Source organism: Bos indicus x Bos taurus, chromosome 6, assembly GCF_003369695.1.
Source record: "Bos indicus x Bos taurus breed Angus x Brahman F1 hybrid chromosome 6, Bos_hybrid_MaternalHap_v2.0, whole genome shotgun sequence".
Classification (NCBI taxonomy): Eukaryota; Metazoa; Chordata; class Mammalia; order Artiodactyla; family Bovidae; genus Bos; species Bos indicus x Bos taurus.
In genome coordinates, this window is record NC_040081.1 from 33,563,133 (window position 1) to 33,587,146 (window position 24,014).

Here is a 24,014-nt window from a genome sequence, read left to right on the forward strand (position 1 = left end):
ATGTCTCCAAGTGAACACGTTAAGGAAGACTCTTGACACATTGTTTTAGGCCAACATGGAGCCATTTGTGTACAAATACAGTGTTTGTACATTAAGATTCTTAGTGGACTAAAAATACCAAATAATGAGATTTGTTTGACAACAAAATGAACTCATTTTATTTAACTAATACTTCAAATTATCAAAACTTGTCATACTTACTAATATTTTTATGTAATATTGTGATTAGTAACAATGAGACGTTTTCTTCTCCCTAAGGGTCTATGTAGTACATTTAGCAGTCAAACGAAGACTTAATATTTATATTTCTTGACCTGTGGTAAAGGAGGTGAATATCCTGGCCTAATTTTTAAGAAGAAAAATAAACATTTTTGTATATATACTCATGTCCAATAATATCCAATTTTTGACATGCATATTAGATTATTAGTACTCTCATTTCACAACAAACTTTGTAGACTTAAAATAGCTTAAAGATTATGTGAGTAATCTAACAGTGCTTATTTGAACATAACCTTGTACAAATATAAAAAAAAATCCTAAATTTTAATAAAATCAGTGCCTTTTGTCAGTAACATAAAATTTAATTAAAAAAAAAATAGCTGGACAGCCTCAAGTAAATCAATGAAATTAGAACACTCCCTCACGTCATGTACAAAAAAATTCAAAATTAAAGACTTAAAACAGGATGCTATAAAAATGGCACCCACTCCAGTACTCTTGCCTGGAAAATCCCATGGATGGAGGAGCCTGGTAAGCTGCAGTCCATGGGATTGCTAGGAGTTGGACATGACTGAGTGACTTCACTTTCACTTTTCACTTTCATGCACTGGAGAAGGAAATGGCAACCCACTCCAGTGTTCTTGCCTGGAGAATCTCAGGGATGGGGGAGCCTGGTGGGCTGCCATCTATGGGGTTACACAGAGTTGGACACGACTGAAGTGACTTAGCATAGCATAGCATAAAACTCCTAGAAGAGAACATAGGTAAAACATTCTCTGACATAAATCACAGCAATATTTTGTTAGATAAGTCATCCAAGCCAAAATATGTAGAAACAAAAATGTACAAATATGACCTAATCAAACTCATAAGCTTTTACTTAGCTAAGACCACCAACAAAATGAAGACAATCTATGAAACAGGAGAAAATATTTGCTAATGATGTACCCAACAAGCGATTAATTTCTGAAACATACAAACAACTCACACAACTCAATATCAAAACAAAAACAGCACCAAGCTGAGCTTTCTGTGTTATACAGCAGCTTCCCATTAGCTATTTATTTTGTACATGGGAGTGTATATATGTCAATGCTACTCTCTCAATTTGTCCCACTTTCTCCTTACCCCACTGTGTCCACAAGTCCATTCTCTACATTTGTATCTCTATTTTGCCCTGCAAATAGGTTTATCAGTCCCTTTTTCTAGATTTCATATATATGCATTAATAATGGGATGGGTGGTGGGAGGGAGACTCAAGAGGGAGAGGATATGTGTACACTTATAGCTGATTCATGTTGTACAGCAGAAACTAACACAATATTGTAAAGCGATTATCCTTAAAACAAACACCAATCAACACTGAGCAGAAGACCTAAATATACATTTCTCCAATGAAGACATACAGGTGGCCAACAGGCACATGAAAAGTTCAACATTACTAATTATTAGAGAAATACAAATCAAAACTGCAATGAAGTATCACCTCACCTCAGTCAGAACGGCTATAATCAAACTGTCTACAAACAGTAAGTGGCGGAGAGGTTGTGGAGAAAAGGGAACCCTTCTATACTGTTGGTAAGGAATGTAAATTGATGCAGCCACTATGGAAAACAGTATGGAGGTTCCGCAAAAACTAAAAATAGAACATATAATCTAGCAATTTCAATCCTGGGTATATATATGAAGGAAAAACAAAAACACTAAATTGAAAAGATATATGCACCCCAATGTTCATAGCAGCACTATATACAATAGCCAAAACACAGAAACAACCAAAGTGTCCATCAATAGAAGTTGTGTTATATTTATACAATGGAATAGTACTCAGCCATGAAAAAGAATGAATTATTGCCATTTGCAAGCAACATGGCTGGCCTTTAGAGAATACCATACTTAATATCATATTAAGTGAAGTAAGTCAGATGAGAAAGACATGTTATATGATATCACTTATACATGGAATCTTAAAGTATAATACAAATGAATCTATTTACAAAACAGAAGCAGACTACAGACTTAGAAAAAAACTTATGGATAGTTACCAAAGAGGAAAGGAGCAGAGAGAAGGATAAATAAGCAATGCAGGATTAACAGATACACATTTCTATATATAAGGTAGATAATTGACAGTGATTTACTGTGTAACACTGGTAACAATATTCCATATATTTTAATATCCTATAATGGAAAATAATCTGAAAAATAAATAATCTGAATAATTTTGCTATAAATCTAAAATGGATGCAATATTGTAAATTAAATACATTTCAATTATAAATAGCAATACTTGCTGCTATGAATTCAGTTTGACCTTTAGCAGAGAAACTGGCCCTTTCCAACACTGCGAAGAAATACTTCAATTGCAAAAGGACTCAACCCTTCAGCCTTGTGAGCCATGTACAGAGGCTCAAAGAAGCTGTAGCCTGGCTCCTGCCATCCTCTCCACATGCTGCTCTATCTCCTTGGACTTGTTATTGCACACATCTTTAATGTACCTGATAAATTCTGTTAATCCACCTTGAATTAATTGGCATCATTTCTTAGTTTTATAGAAAGAGGAAAACAGTCCATAAAATTTAGCAGAAAAATGATGATAACCTGATAGAAATTTTAAGAAGAAGAATCTTGAAAAAAGATACAGGAAAAATGGGTTAGAAGCCCAGCTTTGTCAGTATGACTTGGATTTTGGTAAATCATTTAATCTTTCAAGGATTTATTTGTGATATATATGGATTGGAATAGTTTATCTCTAGGATCATTTATAATTCCATATTATTAGCCTATGATAATTTCTTATATTTTACCCCTACTTGGAAACTTTTAACCTATCTGTGTCTTCAAGAAAAGTCATAATGGCTTAAGTTAAATACACCCTCAAACTATTTATCAATTGGCCACAACTACTAAATTATTGGTACTAACATATTTGTTTAATATGTTGCCTTAATCTAGACTTTCATTTCTATGTCATTAGTGATCTAATCATTTTCTGTAAACTTTAGTAGGATGTGGCACCTTGGAGTGCTGACATACTTTTTAATATGTAGAAGGTAAAGAATTATAAAATAAGACAATGTGCAAGGACGATTTTACTCCTTTAATAATTAGAGGTTGGTTAATGCTCAAAAACTTTCAAAGTTCTAAGAGACTATTCTGATTATTTCTAATTCTTAAAGATAGTAACAATTCATTTACCTACCTCATTATTTATTTAAAAGAAAAATGTGAAAGCAGGATTATACTTATTTTATTCTTATTACTGTACTAGTCTACAATATTCCTTGCCAATTAAATTTAGAATTTCCATTTCTAATCCTTCAGTGTTGTCATTATGTTTTAGAATAAGTTCTAGTGTTTTAACTACAATAAAAATATGCTGATTTTGGTCAGAGTAGTCTGTGACAACATGAAAATACATATTACAGTCATTGAGGTATAGAATTACTGAGTAACAAATGAATTACTGGATCATTCAGATTTTAATAGTATTGTTCCTGCCTCTACTTTGTATCTTATTGCATGCCCAGTTTCTGCTTCATCATTAACTTTAAATACCCATTATAAAACTGTATTGACATATAAATGTATACATATATACACAAAAATAAATACATATAAATTAACTATTAGAGAGGTAAGATAACCTACAAAAATACTGAAATTATGATGACTGTAGACTGAATATTTGTATCCCCTGAAAACTCATAAATTGAACCTCTTCTTAAATGAGATGATACTTTGAAGTGAGGTCTTAGAGATGCAACACCCTCATGAATAGGATTAGTGCCCTCATAAAAGAGACATCAGAGAGTTCCCTCACCCCTTCTGCCATGTAAGAAGTTAAAAGACAGCATGAACCAGGAACTGAGATCTCATAAGACATCAAATTTTCTAGCTCCTTGATCTTGGACTAGCCAGCCTTCAGAACTATGAGAAATAAATGTTTGGTTAAGCCATCCAATCTATGGCATTTTTGTTATAGTAGTTAGAAAAGACTGCTGCTAAGTCGCTTCAGTCGTGTCCAACTCTGTGCGACCCCATAGACGGCAGCCCACCAGGCTCCCCTGTCCCTGGGATTCTCCAGGCAAGAACACTGGAGTGGGTTGCCATTTCCTTCTTCAATGCATGAAAGTGAAAAGGGAAAGTGAAGTCGCTCAGTCATGTCTGACTCAACGATCCCATGAACTGCAACCTACCAGGCTCCTCCGTCCATGGGATTTTCCAGGCAAGAGTACTGGAGTGGGTTGCCATTGCCTTCTCCGTAGAAAATACTAAGGGGTGATAATTATTTTTGATAATACTTTAGCAGTAAGTACGTATGTGTGTGTACTCAGTCATGTCTGACTCTTGTGACCCATGACCCTATGGATTGTAACCTGTCATGCTCTTCTGTCCATGGGATTTTTTCAGGCAAGAATACTGGAGTGGGTTGCCATTTCCTACTCCAGGGGATCTTCCTGACCCAGGGATCAAACCTGTGTCTCCTGTGGCTACTGCACTAACAGGTGAATTCTCTACCACTTTGCCACCTGGTAACCAGCATCAGTAGTAAGTATAATTAAATCTAATTAATCTAATTAAAGGTTAACAAAATAAATCATAGCATGTCATACATCATATAGGAGTATAGATCAAAGAAGTCTATTTTCAGTTCCATTTATTCCATTTTCAGTGCTATTCTTTTCTTCCTTTAACATTTCTTAAAGTGGATATATGCTGATAATGAATTTTCTCAGTATTTGTTTTTCTTATAAAGTCTTTATTTTCATTTTTGTAAGATGCATTCACAGAACAGGGCTTCCCTGGTGGTGCGCTGATAAGAATCACCTGCCAGTGTAGGATACTTGGGTTTGATACCTGGGTCGGGAAGATCCCCTGGAGTAGGAAATGGCAACCCACTCCAGTATTCTTGTCTGAAAAAAATCCCATGGACAGAGGAGCCTGTCAGACTACAGGCCATTGGGTTGCAAATGAGTTGGACACTACTAAGTGAATGAACACATTCACTGAACTATAGAATTCTATATTTCCAGTTTGTTTCTCCCTTTCAAAACTTTAAAGATGTCACTTTATTTTTTCCTAGCTTATGAAGTTCTTGATGAGAAGTCTACTTTAATTTTCATCTTTGTTTCTCTGTATGTAATGTATTTTTTCCTTCCTCTGGCTACCTCAGACTTTATCTTTGATTTTCAGCAGTTTCAATATGGTATGCCTGGGTGTGTTTTTCACTTTTCTTTACCTGTTTGGTGGTCTTTAAGCTTCTTGGACCTGTAATTTGCTAAATGCCAATACTTTTAGAAAAATTTGTGGCCATGATTGCTCAATATTTTTATTATTCAGTATTCTCTCTCTTTTCCCCAACGAGATTTCAATTACACATAAGTTAGACCACTTGATATTGTTCTACAGTTCTTGAATGTTCTTTTCTGGGCTTCCTGCCACTTTTTCCCCCCTGTTGTGTTTCAATTTGGATAATTTATATTAATTTATCTTTAAGTTCATTGCTGTTTTCCTTGGCTATATTCAGTCTATACATAGGACCATCACAGGCATTCTTCATCTGTTGCCAATCTTTTAATAAATACGATTTGGCTCACCCTTATAATTCTCTTTGCTGAAATCACACATCTACTCTTGCATGTTGTCAAACTTTTCCACTGGCATATTTAACATATTATTATTTTAATTCCCTTTCTGATATTTCCAACTTTGCATAATATCTAAATCTGATTCTGTTGATTCTTATGTCCCTAGGGAGTGTGTTGTTTCCTCTTGCTTTTCTTTCAGTTCAGTTCAGTTCAGTCACTCAGTCGTGTCCGACTCTTCGCAACCCCATGAATCGCAGCACGCCAGGCCTCCCTGTCATCACCAACTCCCGGAGTTCACTCAGACTCACATCCATAGACTCAGTGATGTCATCCAGGCATCTCATCCTCTGTCGTCCCCTTCTCCTCTTGCCCCCAATCCCTCCCAGCATCAGAGCCTTTTCCAATAAGTCAACTCTTTGCATAAGGTGGCCAAAATACTGGAGTTTCAGCTTTAGCATCATTCCTTCCAAAGAAATCCCAGGGCTGATCTCCTTCAGAATGGACTGGTTGGATCTCCTTGCAGTCCAAGGGACTCTCAAGAGTCTTCTCCAACACCACAGTTCAAAAGCATCAATTCTTCGGCCCTCAGCTTTCTTCACAGCCCAACTCTCACATCCACACATGACCACTGGAAAAACCACAGCCTTGACTAGATGGCCCTTTGTTGGCAAAGTAATGTCTCTGCTTTTCAATATGCTATATAGGTTGGTCATAACTTTTCTTCCAAGGAGTAAGCGTCTTTTAATTTCATGGCTGCAGTCACCATCTGCAGTGATTTTGGAGCCCCCCAAAAATAAAGTCTGACACTGTTTCCACTGTTTCCCCATCTATTTCCCATGAAGTGATGGGACTAGATGCCATGATCTTCGTTTTTCTGAATGTTGAGTTTTAAGCCAACTTTTTCACTCTCCTCTTTCACCTTCATCAAGAGGCTTTTGAGTTCCTCTTCACTTTCTGCCATAAGGGTGGTGTCATCTGCATATCTGAGGTTATTGATACTTCTCCCTGCAATCTTGATTCCAGCTTGTGCTTCCTCCAGCCCAGCATTTCTCATGATGTACTCTGCATATAAGTTAAATAAGCAGGGTGACAATATACAGCCTTGACATACTCCTTTTCCTATTTGGAACCAGTCTGTTGTTCCATGTCCAGTTCTAACTGTTGCTTCCTGACCCGAATATAGGTTTCTCAAGAGGCAGGTCAGGTGGTCTGGTATTCCCATCTCTTTCAGAATTTTCCACAGTGTATTGTGATCCATACAATCAAAGGCTTCGGCATAGTCAATAAAGCAGAAATAGATGTTTTTATGGAACTCTCTTGCTTTTTCAATGATCCAGCGGATTTTGGCAATTTGGTCTCTGGTTCCTCTGCCTTTTCTAAAACCAGCCTGAACAAGTGGAAGTTCCCGGTTCACGTATTGCTGAAGCCTGGCTTGGAGAACTTTGAGCATTACTTTACTAGTGTGTGAGATGAGTGCAATTGTGTGGTAGTTCAAGCATTCTTTGGCATTGCCTTTCTTTGGGATTGGAATGAAAAGTGACCTTTTCCAGTCCTGTGGCCACTGCTGAGTTTTCCAAATTTGCTGGCATATAGAGTGTAGCACTTTCACAGCATCATGTTTCAGTATTTGAAATAGCTCAACTGGAATTCCATCACTTCCACTAGCTTTGTTCATAATGATGCTTTCTAAGGCCCACTTGACTTTACATTCCAGGATGTCTGGCTCTAGATGAGTGATCACACCATCGTGATTATCTGGGTCATGAAGATCTTTTACGGACAGTTCTTCTGTGTATTCTTGCCACCTCTTCTTAATATCTTCTGCTTCTATTAGGTCCATACCATATCTGTCCTTTATCGAGCCCATCTTTGCATGAAATGTTCCCTTGGTATCTCTAATTTTCTTTATGCCTTCACATTTTTGTGGAAAGCCAGACATGTTGTGTAGGACCCTAGAGACTTAGGTAAATAAATTTTATGTCTGGAAATTGGAATGCTATTCCTCTGCTAAGGCTTTAGGATGGACATTTGGGTCAACACACAGCTGAACTGAGTTTTCTAGTGATGCTTTGGTTACCTACAACTGTCAGTTTTCTCTATGATATCTGGGATTTAGGGCACAAACTGATTTGCCAGGGGCTTTTCTAAACTCATGGTCCACCTCAGCTTTAGTCTCTCCCTTGCACATGTGCCCTTAGAGAGGGTTTTCTTCCATATTCTTGTAACATTCCCAGCCATATTATCTCTAATTACTTATAACTCGCTGCTTGTTAGTCAATGGTACACAAAGTGAAGCATTCTCTGCTCCTCTGATTGAGCCCAACTTTTAAGAAGGCAGTGTGTTCCAGCGTCTCACAGATGTGGCCTTCTTGGTGTCTGTCTTCTCCTCCAGCTGTAGTTCTGTGTTCATCATGTATTCTTGTCCCTGACTCAGGAATAAAGGATCCTTTTTTCCCAGCTGCAATTGGTTTTCACTGGTGTGGTTTGCTTTCCCCCTGTATTGTAGGCTTTTGTTCTATATGGACAATAGGAAAGAAGCATCTGGGTGAAATTTTGTGCCTTTCCTATAGTAGCTGCAGATCCCTTCTTTAGACCTTCAGCTCAAGAGAGACTTTCACAGGAATCTTGCCAATATTTTAATGTGAGAATCTAGCGAGGCCTATAAGAAGATCCTACTAGTGAGTCCAAATTCTTATCCAAATTCTCCTTCTGTTTATACTCTCTTAGGCTATGTTTGCCTGTTGGCTGACTGAAATTTAACAGCATTCTTACTGGCATCTAATTATGTCTGCTACATATGGTCTCCCCTTACCAGGTACTTGTCTTTACTTCTATCATAGGTCAATTGTTTGCACTATGACTTTAGCTCTCTGATGGTTCAAGAAAAGTTTCCTTGAACTTATATTGAATTTATATTTTCCCTAGGATTTTTGTTGTTATTGTAAGGGTAGGAACAATGCTTTTTTCAGCTATCTACATGTCAAGCTGAAACTAGAATATTTACATACAATTTTAATATATAGTCATTACCTAAACAAATTTAATAGCCTATTATGATAGTCACAAATATCTATAAATCAGAGAAAATGCTTTTTTAAATCACAACTGAGCAAGCTTTTTACTTTTTAGCAGCTCAAAATTGTAAGCTCAATTAAATGCAAAACCATTATTTTTTTGGTCTCAAAAGAGAATATTTAACATTTTCCTTGTAAATTATAGGATTATAACATATATTACATTTTTCTTTTGCACTTTCCCCACTTTCTACCAATCTTTTGTATTAGCTTGTCTTCTCTTTGTGGTATATTGATAGTTTCATTATGCCATTTAAATGTTATCTTCTTTCTGACTGAAACTTATTTTCTGAAGAACAGAACTTCCTCAATCCCCAGTATATTTGTGGATGTAACTGTGAATTTATAGACACAATATACTTGTCTCTGCTCCCTAAGAATGCAGAACTAGATAAGCACTGCTTTATTGATGTAAGGTTTGTAGCACCCCACCAGACATGTCTTCCAAAGGTTTATTTCAAAGACAGTGATAAGAAATGTTCTGCAAGTTCTCTCTACTACTGAAGCCTCTTTCTATATTGCTCCAAGCATAGCAAAGAAAGAAGAAAACAAAACAGAAGTTGTATCTAAAATAAGATGGTAAATAACACAAAGATATTGTGTGGGATGGTAGAGACTCCCCTCATTGTAGAATCACAGCCTTGCCAATACCTCATCATTTGAATAATTTATCTTTTGTTGCTGGTTCTGTGTCAGGTTATGACCAAAGAGAACTGTTATAAATTGGTATATTTTTGAAATAGTTAAAGTGATGACCATAAAACAAGGAAGTTCTTAATACTGAATAAAAAAAAAAGAATAAAAATTTGGTTAATTGTAAACTTAAGAAAGTATTAGTCATTGCTTCTGACATAGTCAAAAATATAAAATACTAGAATCAAGAATCAGCTGCAAGATACAAATATAGACATTGATTTTAGGGGATAGGGTAGGATTGAAGATATTTAATATGAATATTGTGATGTTCTTGTATAGAATAAACATTCACTCTTTTGGCATATTTTTAATAGGCTCCAACATTACAAATACTTCAGGAGTCTTTACTAACAGGTAATTCAGAGATCTGAAGACTTTTACTTGACCAAAAGGAAATGTGATAATTAGCATCACAAATTCATGGCTTGTAAGTTTACTATTTCCATATCCATGTATTTAGGAGAGTAATACCCATTTTATGGTCTTATCCATCGAGGTACAGTAAACATTCCAAATGTAGGTCCTAGGCTTAGAGAAACCATCCATCATTTTATTTTTCTCTTTGTTTTTTGTAAGATTTACTCTAATTTAACTAGAATCAATTATTTGAAACCTCAAATATATGGTAGTATTTTTATATTATACCTTTGAGTTTGTAAAAGTCAAGAAATAAGCTTGTTGTGAAAGTGTTAGTCACATAGTCATGTCTGACTCTTTGTGACCCTATGGACTGTAGCCTGCTTCTGTCCATGTAATTTCCAGGCAAGAATAAGCTTAGTCCAAATTAAACATTGTACTTTCATAAGCTTTATATTTCCACTCATGAGTTCAGGGCACCTACAATGAATTCACATTCCCAGAAGTCTCTAATAAGAATATCTTCTCTATCTCCATAACAATAGACACTCCTGCCTTTAAGGTAACTTTTTACTTTAAAAAAAGGCTAAAGGAAATCAGCATATTTCTTATCTTATTTGTGATCTGGCTATAGTTTTCAATTTTTATCAGTTAATACTGTAACTGAGCATGACCCTATCAGGCCTTCCTAGAACATACCCCTCCCTGCACGTCCTGACCATGTCTCATATTTGTAGAAAAGCTATAGTTTTCCAGGAGTCCCATGAGTCACAAAAGTCTGGCTCAAGAATTAGTGTGTGAAAGACTGTGAACCTGCAGGTAGGCAGGAGAATTAGTAAGAAAAGCAGTCATATGACAGTCACAGAATCTTTAGTTCCTTTTTGAAGGACACAGAAAACAGTGTCTGATGCACATTCCTGAGTTGTTTTACAGTTGCCAAACCCGCCCCCACCCCAAGTGGAAGAAATTAACTACCTGATGACCATGAGCATTTAGGTCTGGGAGCCTTAGGAATGATAATGCTAACTCCGGTGATAGCACCCTGTCACCTCATCATCAACCAATCAGAGAATTATGCAGAGCTGATCACATACCCTGTGACTACCTTTCCTCACTGTGCTTTAAAAATGCTTCCCTGAAACCTATTGAGGTAGAAATTGTGAGTGTAGGACTCACAAACAAATTGTCAGTGTAGGACTCTAAGACCTTGGTCTTGTTTTCAATAAACATCTCACTCCATTAACCTAAAACTATACCCTCTTTCCTGAATTCCTGGAATTTTTCCTTGGTCTGATAAAGTATCAACACTCAGATCCAGGAAAGGGAAGTAATTAACTTCTGTTCCCATATTCCCTAGGGAAAGACAACTGGTGCTCATTTATCTTTAGCCCATATATCTGATTTCTTGTAAAATGGCCAGAGGGCATGAAAAAGGGTGGCAACTTAATCTGAGGATCAAGAGAATCCATAAAGATATTAAGTTAAACAGTGACCTTTAAACTGACTGGTTAGAAATGACATATTTTAAGGACAGGAGCCAACCAAAAATGTACAGATCAATACTAGCAAGCATATAAACTGTTGTAAGTCCCACCTTTTGGGGGACTCTTTACTCCCTCTCAGTGTCTATGCTGAGAACTTTATACTTTTCTGTAAAATAAATCCTATTTTCTTGCTACTGTGAGTGTTTGCGTGTTAGTAAAGTTCATTCTTTAGCTCCGTGAACAAGAACTCCGATTCCCACTTCACTCTCTGGGACTTCAAGTCTTTTGAGCATCAGCTGCCCTGGACTTCTTGTATGGTGTCTTACAATAAGCACTGCACTTTCCTTCACCACAACCTGGTGTCAGTAGATTGGTTTTACTGATCAGAGTTAGTGGATTCAAGTTGGGTTTAGTAACAATACTGCACCTGTAACTACCTAAAATAAACCATAATTTCAGTATATTTTAGAAAGTCATATAGTAGGGAAATAGGTAAAAAGACATAACAGCAAGGGATAATTGGAGACCAGCTAATGATTATTTAACTTGAGAAGAATATTTAATATACCTAAATCCCATCTTTTATTCATATTAGCAGCTCTTTCTACTATAGCTTCATTCATTCTAAACCTTCAGCATTCTTTCATGGAAAAGGAGATAGTAAAGTGCATATTTCTGCTTTTTATTTAAGCATCTTTATAATGGTATAAAGTGTCACAGTTCTTTTTTTTTCTTTCCTTTTTTGTGTTTTTGTAAATGATTCACAGATCCTTCTCAGTGAATGTCACCGAATTACGTATTTCTTTTGTCAATAGTGAAGAAAAAACTATACAAACAGGTCTGTACCTCTGAATCATCTTTAACACCATATTAAGATGAATTTACTTGGCATTTATTGCTAGGCACAACAATTAGCATCACGTGATGTATCGCTATAGCACTCTATAACGGAGGTAAAACAATCATGATTTTCTGATGGATGCTGGCATGGGAAAAGAGAAAAGACATAGGTGGAAATGGGCGATGAAAATAGCTCATTCTCAAAGTCTGATGGCACTTAGGAGATTCTACATATTAAATTTACATATACATCTCTCATTGACAAAATGTTCATGTTAAAGCAGACAAGTTGTCACAGAAATCTCCTGAGATGAAGAGCAAACATCTGACTCTCTGCAAGGTGCATATATTTATAATACAGGTAAGCCAGTTTGTAAAATCCATGTTTTCTATCTAAAAATTTACAGATCATTTTACATTTTCTAAATATGATGACTTGAGAAAGAAAGTGGTTGGAAAGTTAAGCTTGTTTAAATTCAATAGAAAGAGTATTTTTTTAATGGATTTTTTTTCCTTTTCAAGGAAAGAGGTCTCATTAGCTATGACTAAAACACAGCTGTGTATGATATAAGGGTCCTTTGAACAAGTCTGTAAAGGAAGTTAGGATTTAAGAAAGCTTACTGATTTGGTTACCAAAGTGCTATTATTATTGCTAAGTGAAAATAAACTTAAATAAGAGCCACTTCTAGTCTTGCCCCAGACTTTGAGCCATTCTTGAAGCTTCAGCACACTTGGCCACATTGCACTGCAGTTTTCTTAAATGGGCTGGATAATGACAAACAGGTAAGGAAAAGGCAAAGAGAACCATTTACTACAAACACACTGTAGGTAATACACAACAGTGGGGATTGCATATTGACCTTGGGGCATTTGGTCTCAGTCAGCATGCCATGCTACAGCACAGAAACAGACTGTCATGTTTACAACACAGAGCTGAATATAAGAGACTCACATAATTGCCTGCGAGAAGGTACAGGAGCACTTCCATAAGCTGTGCCCTGTAAATAAAACACATTTTTTTTGGAGCAACTCATCATTAGTAACAGTAGAATATGGTGGAGAAATGAATAAAGAAAACGAAAAGAAATTCAAAATAAAGACACTTTAAGATGCTTTTATTAAATAAGGTTTTTGAGTTATTCCATTTGGTAAACATAAAGATCAAAACAAATATTTGTAAGAAATTAAGAAAGGATATGTAATATACTAAAAAAAAAAAAAGTAAAATGAATGTTACAGCAAAAGATAGGAACAATTAAATTTGACAGAAAGGGAGGTTTGTGAAATGTAGAACACACATGATATTTAGGAAGTGGCCTCCTTAAAAAGTAGGTTCCCTTGCACCAATTCCTTAGCTGATGAAAACATTTTCTCAAATTCTTAAACTAAACAGTGTATTAGTATTTCCTCTGCTGTTTTTCTACCTCAAACTATATAGAAAAATAATGACTTCAAATAAAATGGCTCTAATCTGTGCATCAATCAATAAAAGTTAATCACTGAAAAACAGCAAAATCAGAGAGAAGTTATTAAATAAAAACAGTAATTGTATATGATAGACACCAAAGTTAGAACAACCTTACTATATCCCTCTAGTTGACTAAACACTGTACAAATGCATATTGTAATTCAAGTTGTATATTTTTATTCCTGGCACTGATCTCTATCACAAAATGATATAATAATATACTCAAAGAGAGGTTTTAAAATATTAGATAAAAATATATTTCTGTGAAAATCAATAGTTCATTATAAATATAATTAACAGATGATGAGAATATCTAAAAAAGGTTAACTGATATTTATTGAACATTTATTCTGAAGTTCTTATGTTTAGTATATGGTAAGCATTATTATATCAGTTTCCACAACAGTCTTTGAGGCAGTTAAAAATTTTACCTTTATTTATTATTATTTCCATTGTTTCTGATGAGAAAATTCTTTGTAGAATCAAGTAACTTTTAGACTTAATTTAGCAGCAGTTAAGAAGCTAGAGTTTTTAAAGGTCACACTGCTATACTGAAAATAGTTAACAAACAAGGACCTGTTACATAGCACAGGGAATGCTGCTCAATATTCTATAATTACCTAAATGGGAAAAGAATTTGAAAAAGAATAGATACATGTCTATGTATAACTGAATCACTTTGCTGTACACCTGAAACTAATACAACATTGTTAATCAACTATGCTCAAAGAAAAAAAAAAAATCTAGTTGAGTAATTAAAATGGAGGAGTTACAAAATAATCCCTGCTGCTGGCATTTCATGAACTTATCTTCTAACAAAAATAGCAAATGTGAGTATTATGACCTTGGTTTGTATAAAGGTATACCAAAGAGAGAACTACCTTATAAAGTGTCTGCATGCTTACATTGATGGATGATAAATAAGACATGCAAATCTGCTGCTTAAATTTTCTTTGTCTAAGAATATGTTTGTATCTCTGTATCTACTGAGGAAGACACATGACCTTTTCCTGTGCTCTACCAGGATTTGCCTAGGGTATATTTAAATAAGTTTTGTCCTGGATGGATATTTCTGAGTAAATTTGATCACAAAATTGCAACCTACACTTCGAAGAAACCACAGTACTCCAGAAACTTGCTATAAAGGCTCAAGTGTGAACTGTTAGTCATTCACTCCTACATATTGAACCACGCAAGTCAGAATCTTCTGTTCCAGTTTTGCATTTTGAGATGGACTAATGTTATACCTGTGTTATTCAAATAGAACTGAATGCAAGAAAGATTTCAGAGAGAAATCTGCCTAAATCTCATAGATCCTTAGCTATATAGACATAGGTTTGAATCAACAGCATAAGATCATTATTCACTATGCAAGGTTGATTAAAAATACCATCATTACTTGTAGCAAAAATTTATCATTTGTGACAAATGTATTGCTATTGTTCTTTGCTTTTACAATTTTTAATGAGTTGTCTCAAGTCCAAGTGATAAAACAAAAAAAAAACCTCTCATTTTTCCTATAAAGCTGGATTATTAAATTCACATATTAGAAACTAAAAATAACATTAATTGTCTGTATATTAGAAAAAGATCTCCAAGGTTAACAATATGTTAGGACTGATCTTCATTAGCTATATAATTAGAGAAAGATGTGTATTCTAATTTACTCCTATAATAACCCAAGAACAGAACACTGGAACAAAATCTACAGTATGGAAAGGTACTATATTAATACTCTGATTAGAGAAGCTAGTTTCTTAATTTCTAAAACTTTTAGTTCCTATGATAAATGGTGGGTAAGGTCACAATTAGGTTAAATGCAGAATAACTCAATAGAATTTTGAGGGAGAATTCCTTGGCTTCAAGTTTTCATCTGACTGGCTCCAAGCAATTTACTGTATGATACTTCTTTACTTTCAGTGACAAATTTGATGTTATGTGGTACACATACATCCTCTGGTTGTCTCCGCAGATCACATTTCTCCCCTCAACTTGCCTATTTCTACATCAGTTAAGTTTCTTTTGATTGCACTTTGCTCAGGTGACTTTTGTATTTGTATTTTTCATCACACTTTTCAGAGTCACTTAGTTATATGTTTATGCTCAATAGAATCATACAAAAAAGATTTTAGTTTTTAGGGCAATTTTAAGCTCACAGGAAAACTGAACAGAAGTTACAGATTCCCCCTATAAGCCCTGCCCCTAGACATGCATACCCTCTTCCACTATCAATATCCCCCGCCATAAGGGTACATTTGCTATAATTGATAAACCTACACTGATACATCACTATTACCCAGCGTCCATAATATACCTTAGGGTCCACTCTTGTGTTGTGCATCTACCATTTTATAGATAGATATTTAGGATGTATATCTACTATTTTAGTATCACACAGATAGTTTCCATGTCCTAAAGCTTCTCCTCTGCTGCTGCTAAGTCACTTCAGTCATGTCCGATTCTGTGTGACCCCATAGACGGCAGCCCACCAGGCTCCCCCGTCCCTGGGATTCTCCAGGCAAGAACACTGGAGTGGGTTGCCATTTCCTTCTCCAATGCATGAAAGTGAAGTTGCTCAGTTGTTTCTAACTCTTAGCAAACCCATGGTGCAGCCTACCAGGCTCCTCCGTCCATGGGATTTCCAGGCAAGAGTACTGGAGTGGGATGCCATTGCCTTCTCTGAAAGCTTCTCTAGATTCTGCTTATTCATTCTTCCCTCTCCCCAGTCCTTAGCAACAACTGACCTTTTCACTAATTTTTCCAGAATGTCACATAGTTCAGATTATATAGTATTTAGCCTTTTCAAATTGACTTCTTAGTAATAAGCACTATGTTTCCTCCATGTCTTTTCATAGCTTGATAGCTTATATCTTTTTAGCAATGAGTAATACTCCATTGTCTATATGAACCACAGTTCACCTACTGAAAATTGCTTCTAAATTTTGGAAATTATAAATAAAGTTACTATAAATATCTATGTGCAGGTGTTTATGTGATATAAGTCTTCACCTCATTGAGGTAAATACCAAGGATGGTGATTGGTGGATTGTAGAATAACAGTATGTTTTACTTTGTAAGAAACTGCCAATCTGCCTTCCAAAGTGGTTGTACCTCAATAGAATCTTTTACAATTAAAAATGCTATCATATGTCAGCAAAAAGACCCAATATAGACAAATTTATTTTCTTTAATGAAATGCCAAATCAATAGAGTACATTTCCAAGGTCTTCATTTACTGGACCCAGGCGTTGGAAATGAATATACATGTATTAGTTAAAAACAATGGAGAGAAAATGTCATAAATTTTATTTTTTTTTACTTTTCAAGTAATGCTTGAATTGCATTAACAAATGATCAGAAATTACCCTAGGAAAACTAAGCACTGTCAAAAAAGTTAACATGCTTAGGAAAATTGCTTGAAGTGAAGTGAAGTGAAAGTCGTTCAGTTGTATTTGACCCTTTGCAACCCTATGGACTGTCAGGCTCCTCTGTCCATTGAATTCTCTAGGCCAGAATACTGGAGCAGGTAACCATTCCCTTCTCCAGAGGATCTACCCAGGGATCAAACTTGGGTCTCCTGCATTGCATGCAGAAACAATGACTAAGCCTACATTATCCAGTTTACCCACATCAATTTCATTCTGACCCCCTTTCTTTCTAAAAAGTCAATTAAAAATTTCATCTATAATTTGAGACTATGAATTGAAGTAACACAAAAATAATTAAATGTAATAATATATCTAAATCAAAATAATGAGTCTATTCATCTAAGGTTCAGTAAAGAACAAGCCAGTGTTTAATTTAATTGTAGGAGCTTAGAAAATCTAGCAGAGAAATACTTCATGCCTGGACTTTCTTCACACAGGCAGTATAGTTCATGAATATTGTTATTTTTTCACAGTGCTTAATAACACCCCTGAGGAGACATAAAAGACATGGGTTTGATCCCTGGGTCAGGAAGATCCCCTAGAATACGGCATGGCAACCCACTTCAGTATTCTTGCCTGGAGAATCCCATGGACAGAGGAGCCTGGTGGGCTACAGTCCATAGTGTCACAAACAGTTGGATACCACTGAAGTGATTTAGCATGAACATGCTAACTTCATATGTACTGTTATATGAGAAATGACAAACATGTATCTGAAGCACATGATATTATATTAATACCTATAAGATTATGTCTTTCCCATTCCCACAAGCAAGAGAGAGGAAGTAAGTGAATTCCCATCTTACAAAGCCAGAATGTGACAGAGAGGGGCCTGGAACTGAGCCCTGTGGCTCCCTCAAACCAGGAACTTACTTGGCTCTTGCTAAGCTTCTGTGATCTAGTGGATATGAGGACCTAGCCACACACTTAGAGGCTATTCTGTGAATGACGTGAATATGGTGATTTTCATTATAAACCATATTAGTTATAATAAGACTTGAAATAAACACAAGATTTGGAATAAGGAAAACAACTGAAAACCAGAAATCCATAAAAGGAAATGCAATAAATGCTTTAAAAAGCACACATACATACAAAAAGTGATGAACTTCCATAATACCTTCTTATTCCTCTGGAAATATTTGTTAAATACAGGTTATAGTCCTAGTTCAGAACACCAGGATCAAAAGGAAAAATATACAATCTGATCAGGGTAAGAGTCAATATCATTTTTACCTGAGCTAAATGTTAAAATGATATCTTAAGCATAATTCAATAAAAATTTAGAACTTACTAGCCCCAGGCATACACATCAAAGAGCTAAACAGAGCAAGACATGGAATGGAAATTTGAATAAGAAAATTCTTAAATAACCCTGTAACCAAAAGCCTTGTGTCCAGTGTTTTTCAGAATTCAGAATTATACAGAATATGCAAAATAACACCCCAAGCAAAGTCTACGTCTAAGGCCAAGCAAAATCAAAGACGTTAATATTTTTCTAGGAAAAATATAACCTCACTATGACTTTTAAAAATTATAAACAGCCTCTTGTCAATTTAGATCAGACTAGATTTGATTACCAAATAAATTATAGAAGGACTTTAAGTTTTCAGAGAATTTTTGGTTTGCTTGTTTGTTATTCTGGATCTCAGAATAGCAGATAAAAGATTAAAGACCTATAAAATTATTTAAAATTACATAATTAGAACCTATGGGAGCATGACGTTTTTATAAAATTAGAATTTCTGGCTCTACCTTAGGTCCTCTTAAAATTTTCTTTGTAATGAAATAATTTAAGAACAATTAGCTGTTCAAGAAAATACTTAGACTTGTTTAAGACTTGCACATTTATAAGAATGCTCAACTTCTAGAATGAAGTTGATAAAGGAAAACTTGACCTTGGTCCCATCACAGTACATACATGTGGAAACAGCAGGATTTAGTTAATATAACCATTTTAAATGTTGTGGAATAATGTGATTTCAAATGAAAACAAATATTTATGAAAAACATATAAATACTTCTACATGCCTTCATGCTTTTTGGTGGAATTTGCATTTTAAACTTATAAGACTAATGTTTCAGAACTACCTTTAATCACTAAATGACAGAGATGTGTTCACATTTCAGGAAATATGTAGATTGTAAAATGCTTGGCAATTCCTTAAAATCAAAAGCCATTCAGGTGTGTGTATTTTAGGTACCTAAATTACACAAGAAAACACTCTACTAGTTTTGTTCTCATTTAGGTATTTATTTTAACCTTTCATTAAAACACACAAGTTGAACATATTAAAACATTACCCTTTTAAAATCTTTCTTGTACTATCGACTAGCCAAAGACATGCCCTTGATCTCCCACCTTGGATGACATATAGTGATAGTTACTTGTTCATTAATCAAGCAAGGCAGTATATAGGACTCACACGGTAACAGTGCCTTTAAATAGAGTGCAGTTTGGGACCCAGTTTGTTTTCCTTTACATAACTAAAAATAGTGATTGTCAGACTGAATATCTACCATTAGCATTTTAGACCTCATTTCAAGAAGATCCTTTTAAATTTAAATTTGAAATTTAATTCCACAGCTTAAATTTGAAAGTAGTGCAATAAAGCTGAGACAATATTATAGGATTGGTGTTGGATCGCTTAACTACCATGGGGGAAAATAAATGATTTTTAAACAAATAAACAAAGAAAAAAAAAATAACAGGGATTTGTGAGATATTTCCCTTTATGTTCTCAACAACCTGGTAGAAATTCAGAAATGAATACCCATAAGGAAATTATAAATGCATCTTATAGCCTCCAAATAATGATAGGAGATCTAAACAATTCTGTTTTTATTAAGGAAATAACCAGAGTGAAAATGCACTGAGAAAACTATATTTATGACTTTCTTTTTTTTACCTACCTCTAAGACTTTCTATTTACCATAGTTATATAGTTATACACATTATAATACATTTAACATAGATATTTTAACAAACATTTGTAGTACAAATTGACATCATTAATTTTAAGTCACTACTACTAGTTTATGAGACATTAATTGAGGTATGTGAAAATAATATACTGTCTTACACGAAATTAGTTTTAAATTCTCTTTTCTTTTCTTAAATTGAATCTCTTGAAATTTACTCTTCTGTAATTTTCAAAAGTACATCTCCTGCTAGTACTTCAGTAAGAAACACAGTGGTAGGTATGAACTCAAATGGCACACTGAGAATATGAAATGCTTTCACCCACAAGGAAAACACAAATTCCTCTGCATGCTTTATATCATTTTAACTTATAATAGTAATCACAACTTACTGTATTTCCTGGGGATTTCCCAAGGCACAGCCAAAGGCAATCAGTTCCTCCCAGTTAGTCATAAATGTCCTGTGTTTCTTTCATTGCTTAAATATTGCCCTAAGCCCTTTTCTTTTATTATACGCCTTTGAAACAGAACAAACCATTTCCCAAAAGACACATCAAAAAGAAGGTTGACATTTGCAGAAATAAGAAGCAGCATGCGCTGTGTGTTAATATGAGGGCCTGAAAGACTTGACATGCGTTCCTCTAATTATTTTAGATCCTCTTTCTGGCAGTGTGTTCATTTATTATCAATAGAAATTAAAACCCTTTCAATGTCAGTACTATTCACACTACAAAAGTAGGGAAGATAAATGAATACTAAGGACAGCCTATTAAAAAAATTTGTTTTTATAGAGGTAAACATTCTTTTTAAATTTATTTTCTCATTTGATACAGATGTACCAATTATGATATACGTTATTCTTTTTACAGAAAAAGAGAATAGAGGATCAAAAAAACTAATGAAAAACATTTCATTTAAGAGATTGTCCAAGCTTAACTCACGTTTGCTACTAGCTACATTTCACCAATTCCTTTATATTTTCTTACCATTTTCCCAACTAATGTTTAGACCGATTGTTAAATACAAAATTGAAAACTACAGCCAATTCTTCCATGCTCAGCTTTCTTTATAGTCCAATTCTCTCATCCATACATGACTCCTGGAAAAACCACAGCTTTGACTAGATGGACCTTGGCTGGCAAAGTAATGTCTCTTCTTTTTAATATACTGTCTAGGTTGGCTGTAGTTTTTCTTCCAAGGAGCAAATGTCTTTTAATTTCATGGCTGCAGTCACCATCTGCAGTGACTTTGGAGCCCCCCCAAAATAAAGCATTTACTGCTTTGGGGCCTGGGGTGAAGATTTATCTTGCAGTAGCTGAGACCTTAAAGGGCAAAGGAGAAACCCCAGCAAGATAGTAGGAGGAAAAAATCGCTTTTAGAATCAAGCCCCATACTCATCAGAAATGCTCAGCGGGCTCAAACAAAACCTTGTGTGCACCAAGAGACCCCACAGAAACTAAGCCAGACCTGCCTTTGAGTGTCTCCTGTGGAGGTATAGGTCAGTACTGGCCTGCCATATGGGCAGGGACTCTTGGTGCAGCAGACTTGGGTATGGCATAAGCCCTCTCGGAGGAAGTCACCATTAACCCCACCATAGAGCCACCAGAACTTACACAGGACCTACACAGGACTGGGGAAACAGACTCTTGGAGTACACAAACAAAACTGTTTGCACCATGACCCAGGAGAAAGGAGCAGTGACCCCACAAGAGACTGACCCAGACTTGCCTGTGAGTGTTCTGGAGTGTCAGGAGCCACATTAGGCATTACTAACAAAATGGAGGCATGGCCCCAACCCCCTCTCCTCATCTCGCAGGCACGGTCCCGGGATGAAGGAGTTAGGCCTTGTGATTCTGACTTGTTCTTTCCTTTCTTCAGTTGAGTTGGCTGGAAAGAATGTTCAGGTGCTTGAGAGAAGCATGAGAAAAGTACAAAGTCTTCTGCAGTTGTGCCCAGAAAATAATCTATAAAATAACCATTAACATTTGTTCAAGGATCTTTACAAAGAATGTTCCAGGAGGAGCATGTAGGCCATAGCTTGAGGCCATGGGAAGGATTATTTTCTGAGACCTGTTTATGAGGGAAATATTTATGGCAAAAGTAGTTTGCTGGGTTTAGGGTTTAGGAATAATTAAGAATAGCTAGAAGCCTTTTTAGGAGATAGTGATCTTAAGATGCTAGGGGCAAACAGGATTTAGAAAGATAAGAAATAAACTGAGGAATGTAGCATGAATTACAATGTAATCACAAGTATAGGACACACAAAAAGAAGTAGATAATAGATAGTAAAGCAGATTCTGAGAGAATCCCTGAAGCAGGAACTCTGTTTGAAGGACAACAATAATTTCTGGAGACAGTAAATCTGGGTGCGGGAAACTAAAAATGTCAAACCTCTGACCTAATGCTTTTGTCAAAGTATAAAAGAAGACATGAGGCTTGAAATAAACATGAAGTTCCATACTGTGAGTCAGAGGCTACATCATCGTCTGCTGAAATCGCTCACCCCTTCAGGCTGATTCCCTGGCTGCTGGAGCTGGACTCCGGCACAGGAGTATCCGTCAGAGGTGTGGGTCAGCAGTGGCCTGCTGCAGGGTCGGGGGCATTGAGTGCTGTAGTGTGTGCATGGGACCTTTTGAAAGAGGTTGCCAGTATTTTGCTTACCTCTACCATAGTTTGGCCTCAGGTCAAACAAAAGGGAGGGAACATAGCCCCACCCAACAACAGGAAATTGGATTAAAGAGTTATGGAACACGGCCCCACACATCAGATCAAGAACCAGTTTCCTCCTCAGTCAGTCTCTCCCATCAGGAAGCTTCCATAAGCCTCTTATCTTCCATCACAGGGGATACAGAATGAAAACCACAATCAAAGAAAACGAATCAAACTGATCACATGGACCACAGCCTTGTCTAACTCAATGAAACTATGAGTCATGCCATATAGGGCCAACCAAGATGCACGGGTCATGGTGGAGACTTCTGACAAAACGTGGTCCACTGGTGAGGGGGATGGAAAACCACTTCAGTAGTTTTGCCTTGAGAACCCCATAAACAATATAAAAATCTTTCATTTCACTCATGGGTAAAGAGTTGAAGTCAGTAGCTACTGAAAGTGCTACTGCTATTTCTAAGGAAGTGTCAGTAAATTACATTAGTATTTCTTTCTTATGGGTCCCTGAATAAAATATAATTCTCAATTTTTACATTGTATTATTTTTTCAATTGACATGGTTTAGTAAATTCAAAATCCAGATAGCAGTTTATATGCTATTAAAGCTAATTTTGTTTTAAATCAGTTTAGCTAAGCAATAGAAAGAAAAATGAATGTAAGAAAAAGACTATTATAATACATGTGTGTGTGCTTAGTCGCTCAGTCATATTCAACTCTTTGTGACACCATGGACTATAGCCCGCCAGGCTCCTCTGTCCATTGGGATTCTCCAGGCAAGAATACTGGACTGATAGCCTATCCTTTCTCCAGGGGATCTTCCCACCCCAGGAATTGAACCGGGGTCTCCTGCATCACAGGTGGATTCCTTACCAACTAAGCTACCAGGGAAGCCCATTACAATACATATGTCCATGCAAATAAATACCATATTCTCTATGTATTTTATCAATAAAATGCTTTATGAATCAAGGATTTACCTTCTTATTTATGAGATTTTATTCACAGCAGTCACTGATATAAAGAGTGATTGAACTAGTTAAGAAATATTTTTAGTATTCTCCAAATCCAACAATTCTTTTAAAATATAGAATTTTAAAAGTCTATTGTGTTTTAAAAAACATAGGTCTCAAAACTGTAGTGTGAGAATTTTTCTTTGAGAAAATATGGAGGATTGTGATTTTTAAAACAAAGAAAAAAGGAAACTAAGTGTGAAAAAATAGGTAATTCTTTTCAGAAAACCCTGTTCATTAAAGAATAAACTA

At 35.7% G+C, this 24,014-nt stretch overlaps 1 protein-coding gene across 3 annotated transcripts in view; it reads right to left on the reverse strand.

Moving 5' to 3' along the window:
* CCSER1 (coiled-coil serine rich protein 1) overlaps positions 1-24,014 on the reverse strand; it is a 1,492,403-nt gene that overhangs the window by 310,732 nt on the left and 1,157,657 nt on the right. The window contains exon 11 of one of the 3 annotated variants that reach the window (XM_027544064.1): positions 13,217-13,262. The exons of the other annotated variants lie outside the window; for them this stretch is intronic. Within the exon in view, the coding sequence (XP_027399865.1) occupies positions 13,217-13,262 (46 nt within the window). The remainder of the gene's footprint in view (positions 1-13,216; positions 13,263-24,014) is intronic. 3 annotated transcript variants of the gene reach the window in all.